This window comes from Bos indicus x Bos taurus, chromosome 18, assembly GCF_003369695.1.
Source record: "Bos indicus x Bos taurus breed Angus x Brahman F1 hybrid chromosome 18, Bos_hybrid_MaternalHap_v2.0, whole genome shotgun sequence".
Classification (NCBI taxonomy): domain Eukaryota; kingdom Metazoa; phylum Chordata; class Mammalia; order Artiodactyla; family Bovidae; genus Bos; species Bos indicus x Bos taurus.
The window spans coordinates 10,961,253-10,974,650 of NC_040093.1; the positions used below are offsets into that span (position 1 = coordinate 10,961,253).

Sequence of the window (13,398 nt, forward strand, 5' to 3'; positions counted from 1 at the left end):
GGGTATGGCCTTAACAGGTCACATTTTGGTAGTGTAGCAGTGTGGCTCCCCTGTTGGCTTAACAGTAAAGAATCCACCTGCCAGTGCTGGAGAACTTGGGTTTGATCCCTGAGTTGGGAAGGTCACCTGGAGAAGAAAATGGCAACCCACTCCAGTAGTCTTGCCTGGAGAATCCCCTGGACAGAGGTGCCTGGTGGGCTACAGTCCACAGGGTTGCAAAGTGTCGGACACGACGCAGCAAACTGAGCCCACATGCACGTGCAACCGTGGGTGTGATGGCTGGAGCTGGGGCTGCCACTTTGTGATCATGAGGAACAAGCCAGGAGCGTCACAGAGAAAGTCGCCCTGACAACCCTTAACCAGTGAACCGAGGGCGGCAGCTGCCTAACTGGACTTCTTGTCATGGGGGTGGGGTGGGGATAGAAGAAAAAAAATAAATTCCATTGTGATCACACCACTGTACAAATGGGGTTTGTTTCTCGTAGTTAAGAGTTCTACCTTAAAGCATTGGCAAATTAATGTACCTCTATATTTATCATGTTTAAGTAAAATACTAAGTGTTAAATATTGTATGTCTGGGGATCCCAGTGACCATCCCTACGTGGAGTCCTGAGGTTCCCTTAGGCACGGAATAGGGTCTTTCTGAGGAAACTGGGACCAAGCACACTTCCCCCCCGCCCCACACCCCTGCAGGGCCCCCGTAAACACACTCCTCAAGCACCCATGACTGCCCATGTCCCTCTGCCAGGGCTGGGCAGGGATCTTCTCACTCACTAGTGACCCTCATGAAACCCCTGCTAGGGAGATGCTTTCATTATCCCCATTAAGCAGATGAGAACACTGAGGCACAGGATGTGAGTTATTTGCCCCAGGTCTACCATCGAGGGAGTGGAGGGCCAGGGTTTGGCCTGGGCAGTCTGCACTCAGCCCCCAACTGTAGTGCCTGGCGGCGAGCCCCGTGTGCTGCTACAGGGTGGGGAACCTTATCTCACGGGCAGAGAAGGGACCTGGTAAGGTCTAGGGGTGAAAAGATCACGTTGGAGTACCCGGACCCTGAAGAGATGACCCTGGAGCTGAGGGGAGTGGTGGAGACCATGTTCTGATGACATCCAATTCCTCCTAAAAATCATTGGAACCCATTGGGAGAAGATGCTTAGAGCTGGGCTCTGGGGAGAGTCGGCGGGCGGGCAGTCAGGGAGGTTTGAAGGAAGAAAAACTCATCATAATCGCATATGGGTTGGAATGCATCATTTTGATTTGCTACATTACTGATGACCTTCATTTTAACTATTTAAGAAAGTATCCCCCATTATAAAGTGACTCTTTTGAAATTAGTACTTTGTACGTGTATGTGTGGTAAGTCGCTTCAGTCACATCTGACTCTTTTCTACCTTAACGGACTGTAGTCCGCCAGACTTCTCTGTCCATGGGGATTCTCCAGGCAAGAATACTGGAGTGGGTTGCCATGCCCTCCAGGGGATCTTCCCAACCCAGAGATCAAACCCATGTCCCTTTGTCTCCTGCATTGGCAGGAGGCTTCTTCACCACTAGTGCCACCTGGGAAGCCCAGTATTTTGAGTGGAGGTGCTTTAAGCTATCCATGTGTTATCAAACTTTTGATATTTGTACAGACTCCGGGGTTCCCTATTTATCTGATATAGTTTGTTATTATTTTGATTTTCAAATTGCCCATCAAATGGCCAGTGGCGCTTCTTCAAGCTTCTGTTGTTGTTTAGTCACCAAGTCGTGTCCAACTCTTTTGAGACCCCATGGACTGTAGTCCACCAAGCTTGTCTGTCCATGGGATTCTCCAGGCAAGAATCTTAGAGTAGGTTGCCATTTCCGTCTCCAGTCGGGATCGAACCTGAGTCTCCTGCAGTGGCAGGCAGTTTCTTCACCACTGAGCCACCAGGGAAGCCCTTGTGTTCTTTTGGCATGCCCCTATAACTCTTTGAGCACATTCCTGCTTTACGGCGCAAGAAGACATAAATTTTAGGCTCATCTTATAATACTTGTCTTGCCCCAGACCTGAAATCAGCCATTGCTTCCAGGAGTCTTGGTTGCTATTTGGTGGAGAATGGTCAAGGTCTGGAAGCTAGAGGTGTTCATTAATACTAGGGTGCGTCCTCTTAGCTAGAGAATATATGTTCCCGAGTCCCTACACACACAGTCATGTCTGTGTTTATTTGTATGTGTGTGTGTGTGCGTGCTGAGTTGCTTCAGTCGTACGCGACTCTGTTCGACCCCATAGACTGTAGCCCACCAGGCTCCTTTGTCTGTGGGGATTCTCCAGGCAAGATTAGTGGAGTGAGTTGTGGTGCCTTCCTCCAGGGGGATCTTCCCGACCCAGGGGTCGTAACTGAGTCTCTTACATTCTTCTGCTTTGGAACGCAGGCATGTTTTACGACTAGCGTGCCACCTGGGAAAGCTGTTTATTTGTGTATCCCTTCCTATATATTGAAGTCCATGAGTGTATAACAGTGCCTCCAGTTCCAATCCAACACCATAGAGCTTGTTCTACCTTTTTCCTTTCTGTATTAAAAACTCCCTTTTCCAGCAGCGACAAACCCGATTCCTATTATCCTTAGTATAATCCCGTGTGTAACCAATCTCCCTTCTCCTTTGCTATCTGCTCCTGTGGGGACGCCTTTCTCGCCATGATCTGGCTTCAACACCCTGCACACGCCACCTCCATGAGTGGATATCTTCACTCTGCTCACAGTGCAAACCCTTACCCTAGGTGATGTGATACCCGTGTGTAGATAAACCTTGTCACCCAGTTCATGCTCCAGTATCCCGTACCAGGCTGCTCTTCCATGGGTTCATCCTCACCTTCTCAGGCCCCAACACTCTGGGCCATGCAATCCTTATCGCCTGCAAACCCACCCACTTTTATTTATTTATTTTTGTCTACACCACGTGGCACTTGGGATCTCAGTTCCCCAACAAAGGATCGAAACTGTGCCCCCTGCAGTGGAAACCCAGGGTCTTAAATTCCCCCACCAGGGAAGTCTTGGCCTCTGACTACCCACGTCAGCGTGGATGCCTACCTTGCCCCTCCTGCCCTGAAATGTTCAGGAAGAAAGGAAGGGAAGAGATGAGCAGAGGAAGGGTAAACACCACCCTCCTGGCTCACTGGAAAAGACCCTGGTGCTGGGAAAGGTTGGGGGCAGAAGGTGAAGAGGGCAACAGAGGACGAGATGATTGGATGGCATCACCGATTCAACGGACATGAACTTGGGCAAACTCTGGGAGACGGTGAGGGACAGGGAAGCCTGGCGTGCTGCAGTCCATGGGAGTCTCGAAGAGTTGGACACGACTTGGCAACTGAACCGGCCGCTATACGTGCCTATTCCCAAAGTCAGGCTGTCACGTGATGTTCACATTCTGCTCATTTACTCACGCTCCTGGCTTACTCCAGAGCTCCTGGAAGCCAGGGGCCGTGTGCTCTCCATCCTCACTTGCCTAGAGGCCAGCAGAGGCCAGGCTTAGGCCGATCACGCCACGTGCCTGCTGGAACGTTGTATGAATGGATGCCCTCTGCCCTAATCCTCATTTTTGAAACCATCCTTCCAATTCTATTCTGGGGATAAAAGGTCAGAGCCTGACACTGGCTCCCCCGCCCCAACCTCCAGTCTCCCTCAAGCCAGATGGGGAGGCAGGAACAGCTGTGATCCCTCCCCAACTTGAGAAGAGATTTGCCACCCAGCTGTCACAGCCCCTAGGGAGCCAGGGTGACCGGGGGAGAGGCAGGCAGAGTTGGCCGAGGACTGGCGGAGAAGCAAAGGAGGCTGAGCCACCAAAGGGGGACCCGAGGTTGGGGGTGGGGGCGGCGTCTTGAGATTGGAGCCTGATGAGTTCCACCTTGACACCGTCCATGCAGTTTCCCATGGGCCCTGCCTGCATCTTCCTAAGAAAAGGCATCGCGGAGAAACAGCGGGTGAGGCTGGGGGCAGTGGGGAAGGACGGTGGGAAGGGCAGAGGGAGCTGGGATGCCGGGGAGAGAAGGGCTGTGACCGGTACAGTGGAAGAAGGGAAGGGGGGTAGAGCATGAACTGAGAAGGTTAAAGAATCCCAGGCAGCATGGTGGGGACATGTGGGTCAGGGAAGGGAGGGTGAAATCAGAAGTCAGGACCGAAAGGTGGAAGATGAAAGAGGAGACAAAAGGGGAACTGGGGTGACGTCACTGTTGACCAATGTCATTCTTTTCTACGGACACCATAGTGATGCCAGTGACGATGGTGGTGGTGGGGATAACAGTAGCTGCCGTTTATCATTTTTTAATTTGTGCTGGGTCTTAGTTGTAGCATGTGGGATCTAGTTCCCTGACCAGGGATCAAATCTGGCCCCCATGCATTGACAGCACGGAGTCTTAGCCACTGGATCACCAGGGAAGTCTGTAGTTGCCACCTAAGTCATTGCTGTGTGCCCAAACTTGTGCAAAGTGTTTTGTATTCTTGATATTATTTAATCCTCACAATCAATGACTCATGAGGTCTGTAATACCTTCATTCCCATTTTATAGATGTGGAAGGTAAGGCTGTGAGTCATGAAGTAGGTTGCTTTAAGCTTTGACAATTAGTAAATGGCAGGGCCAGAACTGTTTGATTCCAATGGGCATGTTTTTCACTGTTAGTCTTTAAGACTTAAGTGTGGTGTTGGAGAAGATTCTTGAGAGTTCCTTGGACTGCAAGGAGATCCACCCAGTCCATCCTAAAGGAGACCAGTCCTGGGTGTTCATTGGAAGGACTGATGCTGAGGCTGAAACTCCAATACTTTGGCCACCTCATGCAAAGAGTTGACTCATTGGAAAAGACCATGATGCTGGGATGGATTGGGGGCAGGAGGAGAAGGGGATGACAGAGGATGACATGGCTGGATGGCATCACCGACTCAATGCACATGAGTTTGGGTGAACTCTGGGAGTTGGTGATGGACAGGGAGGCCTGGCATGCTGTGATTCATGGGGTCGCAAAGAGTCAGACACGACTGAGCGACTGAACTGAACCGAACTGGGGGGAAAGTGAAAGTGTTAGTCGCTCTGTCATGTCTGACTCTTTGCGACCCATGAACTGTAGCCCGGCAGGCTCCTCTGTCCATGGAATTCTCCAGACAGGAATACTGGAGTGGGTTGCCATTCTCTTCTCCAGGGGATCTTCCCGACCCAGGGATTGAATCTGGGTCTCCTGCATTGTGGACAGATTACCTTCTGAGCTGCTAGGGAAGCCCCAACTGGAGGGGGGAAGGGGATACTAAAAAAGAGAAGGTGGGAAAAAGTCTCCAAGGGTAAAGGGAGGTATGGGGGGTGAAAGAGGCCAGGGGTTGATGGAATTTCCCTGGGGAGGTGATTCAGGTATGTCCTGGTGTGGCTAGTGGCAATATGAAAGGGTTTCAGAAATTTGTCATGCTGGCTGTGCTCATCCTGCCTGGGAGCCACTGAACACAAGCTCTTACACCAAGGGATTCTCACCCAGCCACTTATGAGCTGTGTGAACTCAGACAGGTTCCTTAACCTCTCTGTTCCTCAGCTTGCTCTTAAGATGGGAATGGTATTTGGCTCAACCTCACAGGGTGGTTCTGAAGTTTAAATGAAATGCTTTTGGAAGCCTGGCACAGTTAGCACTCTGAATATGTTAACTGATTCTAAGTCTGACTTCTTCTCATCTGGAGGAGGAGATTGGATTCCATGGCCTCCAGGATCTGTTTTGGCACAATGGGATGGATGTCCATTGGGGAAAGGCAGGAGAAGAAAGACCAAGGTTCAAGGATGGAAGAGAGGAAATAGCCAGGGAAGGGGAGTCAGGAGGTGGGAGAAGGAAGGTAAGAAGGGTGGAGGGGAGGGAGAAGGGGGAAGAACCAGGAAAGGATGAGGATGAGACGTGTTTGGAGAAGTGAATATGGATCTCTGATTCTCTTTCCAAATCCTGCCCCCACCCCCTGCATTCCTTTCTAGGAAAGACCACTGGGACCAGATGAGATTGAAGGTAACACTTTCTCCCCCAGACATCCTCATATCACCATCCACCCATTCACCTGCCCTCTGTTCCTTTGTACATTTCGGTATAAATCCCTCGATGCAAAAGTTGTACATCACTCTCACGTCCCACTCAACTGTGATTTTGGGGCAGTTTAAGTACTTCCCAAAGTGTTCAGAAGCCATCCTGACCCCCAAGTGTCTCAGAGACCCATGAATGATGCCTGAGTTTTAAGGATGAGTCCAAAATTGTTCTTTTTTTTTTTTTTTGGTGGTTTTGATTTCTCATTACTTCACCCAACAATGTGAAGGACTTCAGTGCTATCATTTAGTGGTCTCGGGAATTAGTCCTCTTGCTAACACACTTCCTATATCTCTCCTTTTGGACATTTTTACGATGTATTCTTTTTTGAGGAGTCTTGAGTTGGTGCCTCATTGACAGTTTCAAGGGATGCTCCTTTTCCCCATTGACTGTTTCAAGTTGCCCCTAAGTTCTTGTCTCTTAACTTTCAGAGCTCCGGGAAGCATTTCTTGAGTTTGACAAGGACCGAGATGGGTTCATCTCTTGTAAGGATTTGGGGAATCTTATGAGGACAATGGGTTACATGCCCACGGAGATGGAACTGATTGAACTGGGCCAGCAGATCCGGATGAACTGTGAGGCTTGGGGGTGGGAGGAATGACCGGGCTTTGGGGGAGGGTTAAGAGTGAAGTTAGGAAGGGTATGGAGGTTGAGGGTAGAGTTGGAGATGGGGAGGAGGGAAGCAGGGCTAGATGTCTGGAAGAAAACAGCTCCGACTGTACCTAGAGAGGCAGCATTTGAAGTGGCTAAAAGGGTGATTTTTAAGATAGATTTGGGTTCAAGTCTCAGTTGTGTTGTTTACTAGTTGCAGTCATTATGAGAAGCGGAGTTAGCCCCCAATCTTGAATCTCAGTTTCCCCATCCACGCAGTGAAGATGTCATCACTCCTTACCTAGTGAGACTGTAGAAAGGAAGGGATAAATATGTTAATACAGGTAAAGGCTTAGCCTCCAGTAAATGCTTATTAAATATAGGTCATTGCTATCACCACTAAGATTCATCAGTGGAGTGCAAGATTGGACCTGTATTTGATCCTGAAAACACACTTGGAGTTGGAGCCTAATGTTGCTGAGAAATGTAACAAAAAGATGGGTCTTTAGGTGGAGACCAGAGTTGATTTTGTGATTGACAAGATTGCTCCTGGGCTTGCATCTGAGCATGTTGCTGTAAACAAGACCGAATTCAAGGAGATTCGCCTCTGGAAGGGATTTGGTGCTCATTTAATTCATACTCTCTCTTCTCCAGATCTGCAGATGAGGGAGCCTAGATCTGAACCAATCAAGAGATTTTTCCTAAGGTCACATCAATAGGTAGTTACTTCCACTGTACGGCCCGCTCCTGTTCAGATGAGAAGATCAAGAGGGCTTGAGTTGGCTGAAAGAGGGAGCTCTTAGAAGGCAGAGAGATTGGAGCAGATCTGTTTCCTGAACAGAGTTGAAGGGCAAAGTGAGGGAATGGAAGGTTCGGGGCATACAGAGTCTCACTAGACCTGCCTCTTCTGTCCCCAGTGGGTGGCCGTGTAGATTTTGACGACTTTGTGGAGCTGATGACCCCCAAATTGCTTGCAGAAACTGCTGGGATGATTGGTGTCCAGGAGATGCGAGACGCTTTCAAGGAAGTGAGTTTCCTAATGTTGGAGGTGGTGGAAGGAGACCCCAGGGGTCTATGATTAGTCATTAATGGGGGACAAAAGCCTAGTGGCTCAGCGGTAAAGAACCCACCTGCCAATGAGTGAGACTTGAGATATGTCCATATGCATATATATAATTGTATTTAATTTTGGTTAATTTCTATTAAGTTCATTTCTATTTGTAGTCAATGGAATATAATTTCAGTTCATTTAAATCTGAAAATGAATACTCAAAGCTGGGTGTGCCAATCTACTTTCTCAACTATGAATTTCACCAAACTTAAACACAAATCAGGTATTTCTTGCAACATTTGGTGTCTGAATTGAGGTGTGCGCTGAGTGTGAAATACACGCTGGGTTAAGGTTTAGTGTTTTAGATTAAGCGTCCTCGGGAGCTGGGTATGTTAACTAGCCATGCTAAGGACATAGAATTCAGTATGGTATTATACTAAGTCTTATGAAATACAGCACTGAAAGAATATAACAGCTTTTCAGCAACTATGAAGCTGGGGAGATTCCAAATGGGAGAAAAACATCTGATTTCATTGTCCTCCCAGCCTTCTCTGAAGCCCATCAATAAAATGGTTTAATCCCAGAAAAAAAAACCAAGAATGTAAAATAGCTCATTAATAAATTTAAAAAGATGTTTTATTTATTTACTTGGCCATTCTGTGGGGCAAGTGGGATCTTAGTTCCCAGCCAGGGCTCAAACCCAGGCCCCCTGCGGTAGGAGCTCAGTGTCTTAACCACTGGACCACCAGGGAAGGCCCTGTTAATACTTTTTAAATTGATTACATGCTGAAATGATATTTTAAAGTAAAATCAATTATAAAAAATTCCACTTGTTCCCTTAAAATGTGTGTGGTGGCGGGATGGCTGCTGGAAGAATTTGAAATTACCCACGAGGTTCCCGTATTTCTTCCGGACAGTGCACTGCTCTAGGGGAAATCAGATCTCAGGATTAGGAAGCAGCAGGTAGGGATGCTGAAAGGCAGGAGGGCGTGTCTGAGGAAGAGCAAGAAGCCTGTCCTATTTGGAGAGGCAGGAGCTGGAGAGAGAGGAGGATGAGATAAACAAAGTCTCAGAGGTGCTGAAGGCAGGTCCCCATCCCATAGGAGGTGCCTGTTGTGCAGCGGTGGCAGGATTTTCTTCTGGGTGGGATAGGAAGCCACTGGAGGACTTTAAGCTAGGGAGGGACTAGACCAGTTGGTATTTCTTGTTTTTAATAATTTTTATTATTTTTTTGCCACACCACGTGGCACCTGGGCTCTTAGTGCCTGACCGGGAATCAAACCCACGCCCCCTGCAGTGGAAGAGTGGAGTCCTAACCACAGGATCACCAGGGAAGTCCCTGACTGGTGTTTTAAATGAACTCGAATGTTCTGATAGGAAGAGAACAGATTATGTAGGACCACAGCGGCAGCTGGAACCAGAGAGGAGGCTGTCGGCCATGGTCCCGGCAGGAGAGCGTTGTGGTTTGAACCCTGTTGGCATCGGTGTAGCCGGAGGACAGTTGGCTCCCAGACATGTTTGGACATAGGACTGACATTCTAAGACTTTCTAGTAGGTTAAAGGTGTGCAGGGACTTCGCTGGTGGTCCGGTGGTCATTACTCTGCGCTTCCACCACAGACGGCGCAGGTTCGATCTCTGGTCGGGGAACCCAAGTCCTGCAGGCAGTGCGATGTAGCCAAAATTTTTTTTAAAAAAGGTGTGCAGCGTCCCAAGGGGTAAGCATGGAGCAGAGAACAAGAGTCCTTGAACCTGCCTTTAAGGAGCTGACATTTAGCAGATGATGTACCAAACCTCTTAACTGAGTGTTATTTTGGGCCACAAGTTGAGGGATCTTAGTTTTTCCAGCAGGGATTGAGCCCCAAACACCAAGTCCTAACCCCTGGAACCACCAGGAAATGCCTCTCTCTCTCTCTTTTTAAAAATTTTTATTGCAGTATCATTGATTTACAATGTTGTGTTAGTTTCTGTAAACAGTCAGGTCATTCAATTAGAGTGTGTTTGTTGCTCAGTGAGTCTGACTCTGCGACCCCATGGACTGTAGCCCGCCAGGCTCCTCTGTCCATGGGATTTCCCAGACAAGAATACTGGAGTGGGTAGCCATGCCCTCCTCCAGGGGATCTTCCTGCCCCAGGGATTGAACCCAGGTGTCCTGAACCTCAGGTGGATTCTTTACCATCTGAGCCACCTTATACAAATATATATATGTATATATATATATATGTTCTTTTTAAAAACATTCTCTTCCATTATAGGTTATTACAAGATATTGAGTTAGTTCCTTGTGCTGTACAGCGGGTCCTTGCTGTTTATCTTTAGCTGAGTTCTTGACTCACAGGAAGTGATCAATAAACACTATTATTATTGTAGTTGTTGTGGTTAATACTGTTCCCTGTGCTCCGCTTCAGTTTGATGCCAACGGAGACGGGGAGATCACGCTGGGGGAGCTGCAGCAAGCCATGCAGAGGCTCTTGGGAGACAAGCTCACGTCCCAGGAGATCTCCGAGGTGGTCCAGGAAGCCGACATTAATGGAGATGGCACCGTCGACTTTGAAGGTGACGCTGTGTGGGAACAGACACCCCTAGGGGAGATACCCCTATCTCCCCGGGGTGATTTTTTTCCCAAGTTAGCCATTCCTTCTCATTCTCCCTCAGTTTGAAGTTGGAGGAGGCAGGGTTAGATTTTGGAACTGTTTGTTGCCTCACTTTCTCCCCATGTCATTTCCAAAAGCTCATGCCTCTCACCTCTCCTTGATTAATATCTGCACTTGGCCACTCCTTGGAACAGCCTGTCCAGAAGCCGATTCTGACTCCACCTTTCCCATCCCTTCCTTGTTTCCTGGGCACCTTTGTCATAGGAACAGAAACTCCCATCCAAAGGAGGGTGGACTGGTTTGTTGCTGGGACGCTGGGGTCAGATTCATGGGGTTCAAGCTGAGGATCATCTTTTACTAATGATGTGGTCTTATCCCAGTCACTTTCTCTCCTTCAGTGTCAGATTTCACATCTGCAAAATGGGGGTAAGGATGACACCTTTCTCCCAAAGTTTTAGCGAAAAGCTAAAAGAAATTGTGCACTGCAGACTCCTCTGCTTGTGTGCTGTCTGGAGCAGCCTTCATCTTTTCACTGGTTAAGCCTCAGTTATGCCCCTGGATGGTGCCCCCTCCCTATCTTTCTTGCCAGGCTTGGCATCCCTGAGCTCCCATAACACCCACGGCCGCCTCTGCGGTGATGCTGACACATGACATCATGATAGCTTCCAATCGTTGATTACCTGTTTCCTTCTGAGGCCACAGACGAAATGGTTCATCATTATACCACAGTTCCTGGCACAGAGTTCAACACGTGTATTGAGTGATTGGGCTTTCCGGGTGGTCCTAGTGGTAAAGAACCTGCCTGCCAATGCAGGAGACGTGGGAGACGCAGGTTCTATCCCTGCATCAGGAAGACTCCTGGAGGAGGAAATGGCAACCCGCTCCAGTATTCTGGACTGGAAAATTCTTGCCAGAGGAGCCTGCTGGGTACAGTCCATGGGGTCACGAAAGAGCCAGACACGACTGAGTGACTGAGGACACACACATTGAGTGATTGAATAAATAAGAAAGATTGGAGGTTTAAGAGGAAGGGATGGGGGTCATTTCTGTGGGAGATGCAAGTAGGGCATGCCAGGGTCTCACTGTGACATTCTCTGGTGCAAAAATTTCAGCATCTGACTGCTGCCTATAAGGCAAAAGTCTAAAATTCTTAGTTTGCTATTCAAATGCACCCATGATGCCCCATAGTAGACATCAATGAAAAATCTGGAAGAGGTAGAATTTTTGAGGAACTAGACCCTCGGGTCAACGACAGGCAAGAGAAGGACAGATGAGCCTTGAGACCTGGGTGGGACCAATAAGCTCCCCTGACATTGAGTCGCAGCAAAGTCAGGTACAACCTGGGTCCCTTCCAGGGTTCTCCACTCACCATCTACACGGTCCCAGGCACACTGGCCAACCTCACCAGCCTCAGCTTGCTTATCTGTTAAATGGTATTTAACTCTCCCGGATTGGTTGAAAAGATGAAATCAGGGACTCACAATGACTAATTATTGAACTCTGACTGTGTCTTCTAAGCATTATAGTGTTAAACCATCTGAAAGATCTTATAAGGTAAATAGCAGAAATCGAGGTATAGAGGGATCAAGTCGTTCATTTCCCAAAGATCTTGTGGTTTCTGACATGTAGTAAGGGCTGAAAAAATTAATGACAGCTGCTCTTACAAACAGGTGCCTCACTTGGTGGGGGAGGGAAAAATTAGGAGCTTGGGATTAATCACACACTAATATATATAATATATATGAAAGAGATAAATACTAAGGACCTACTGTAGAGCACAGCGAACTCTACTCAGTATTCTGGAATAACCTGTATGGGTAAAGAATCTGAAAAAGAATGAATATATCTATGTGTATAGTTGAATCACTTTACTGTACACCTGAAATTAACATTGTAAATCGGCTGTGTGTGTGCTTGCTAAGTCGCTTCACTCGTGTCTGACTCTTTGTGACCCCATGGACTGGAGCCCGCCAGGCTCCCCTGCCCATGGGGATTCTCCAGGCACAAATACTGGAGAGGGTTGCCACGACCTTCTCCATAAATCAACTGTTCTTCAACAATTAAAAAAAAAACCACACAAATGCCTATTCTGCCTCACCATAAATTTTGTTTCTGCAGAGTTTGTGAAGATGATGTCTCGTTGAGGAGGTCCTGGGATCCCCAGCCTCTCTCCACCCGCTCAACGTGGATCAAGTCGTGGTGGAGGGGAGGACCACGTGCCCCACGGGCCCTCCAGAGAGAGAGGGTGGGCGGGTGGGTGGAGACTGGTATTGCAGCGGTGTGGATTGAGGGTAGCCTAGAAACAATAGCTTTGGCCAGATGGGGTGGTGTTACATCCCTGGAACTAGATTAAGGAGGAAGAGGTCTGTGTGAACAGTACTGGGGTCTCCTTGCCACTCCCCCAAATCCCAAAGAAAGACTAATGACATCTTTCAGCTCATAATCCTAAATCCTTCCAACCTGGCAGGGTCTCTTCCCCTACTTCCTCTGGGTGAAAATAGTCTTTTCTCCTGTTTGATTCAGAAAGTTCAACACAGCGTCTACCTTTCCCCCTTCTTACTTCAGCTGCCTTGAATCCCCTCAGTTTCTTCCTCTCGGTCGAAGAAGGCACATCCATCATGAGGCTAGAAACAGGGTTCTTGATGAGACTGGGTTTGGAAAGGGTTAATTAAAGAGGCATCCACTTGAACCTACCCCCTCCCCACCCCACCCCCGCCCAACTTGATTTCCTGGAAGCACAGTATCTTTTCATCTCTCTAGCCCCCGACTTCCTTCTCCTTGTGTCAGATACTCTGGTCACTGAATTAAATCACAAATCTGGATCATCAAGGTTTAGAGCAAGCTGATCCCCCAGGGGATTAGCTCCCCTCGAAACGACATCATGCAAAGAGAGAGAGGATGGACACCTCCAAATCCTTGGCTCAGCCGGGTCACCACAAAGCCATTCCTGGAAGCCCCCTGCCTCCGCATCGGTCTGCCCTGGGCCATACAGAGATAGTCCCTCTGTTAGACTGGAAGTCAGTTCTCTCCCTCATCCCCTGACCCTGATCTGCATTAGAAATTGGAAAGATATATTCCTTCTTACCTCTGCCTTTGGTAATCCCAAGG

General features: G+C 48.4%; 1 protein-coding gene across 1 annotated transcript; it reads left to right on the forward strand.

Moving 5' to 3' along the window:
- The first annotated feature begins 3,771 nt into the window (after positions 1-3,771).
- CABP5 (calcium binding protein 5) lies at positions 3,772-13,023 on the forward strand. The gene is made up of 6 exons (XM_027516391.1): positions 3,772-3,940; positions 5,954-5,984; positions 6,488-6,631; positions 7,565-7,674; positions 10,105-10,252; positions 12,409-13,023. The coding sequence occupies exons 1-6, from the start codon at positions 3,854-3,856 to the stop codon at positions 12,432-12,434; spliced, it is 546 nt and encodes a 181-aa protein (XP_027372192.1). The 5' UTR covers positions 3,772-3,853; the 3' UTR covers positions 12,435-13,023.
- The last annotated feature ends 375 nt before the right edge of the window (positions 13,024-13,398 follow it).

Bases quoted from the DNA above. Each gene is read 5' to 3' on its own strand.
- CABP5 (XM_027516391.1), top strand. From the start codon at position 3,854: ATGAGTTCCACCTTGACACCGTCCATGCAGTTTCCCATGGGCCCTGCC. The intron at 7,675-10,104 runs GTGAGTTTCCTA...GCTCCGCTTCAG, and splicing joins TGCGAGACGCTTTCAAGGAA to TTTGATGCCAACGGAGACGG. The intron at 10,253-12,408 runs GTGACGCTGTGT...TTGTTTCTGCAG, and splicing joins TGGCACCGTCGACTTTGAAG to AGTTTGTGAAGATGATGTCT.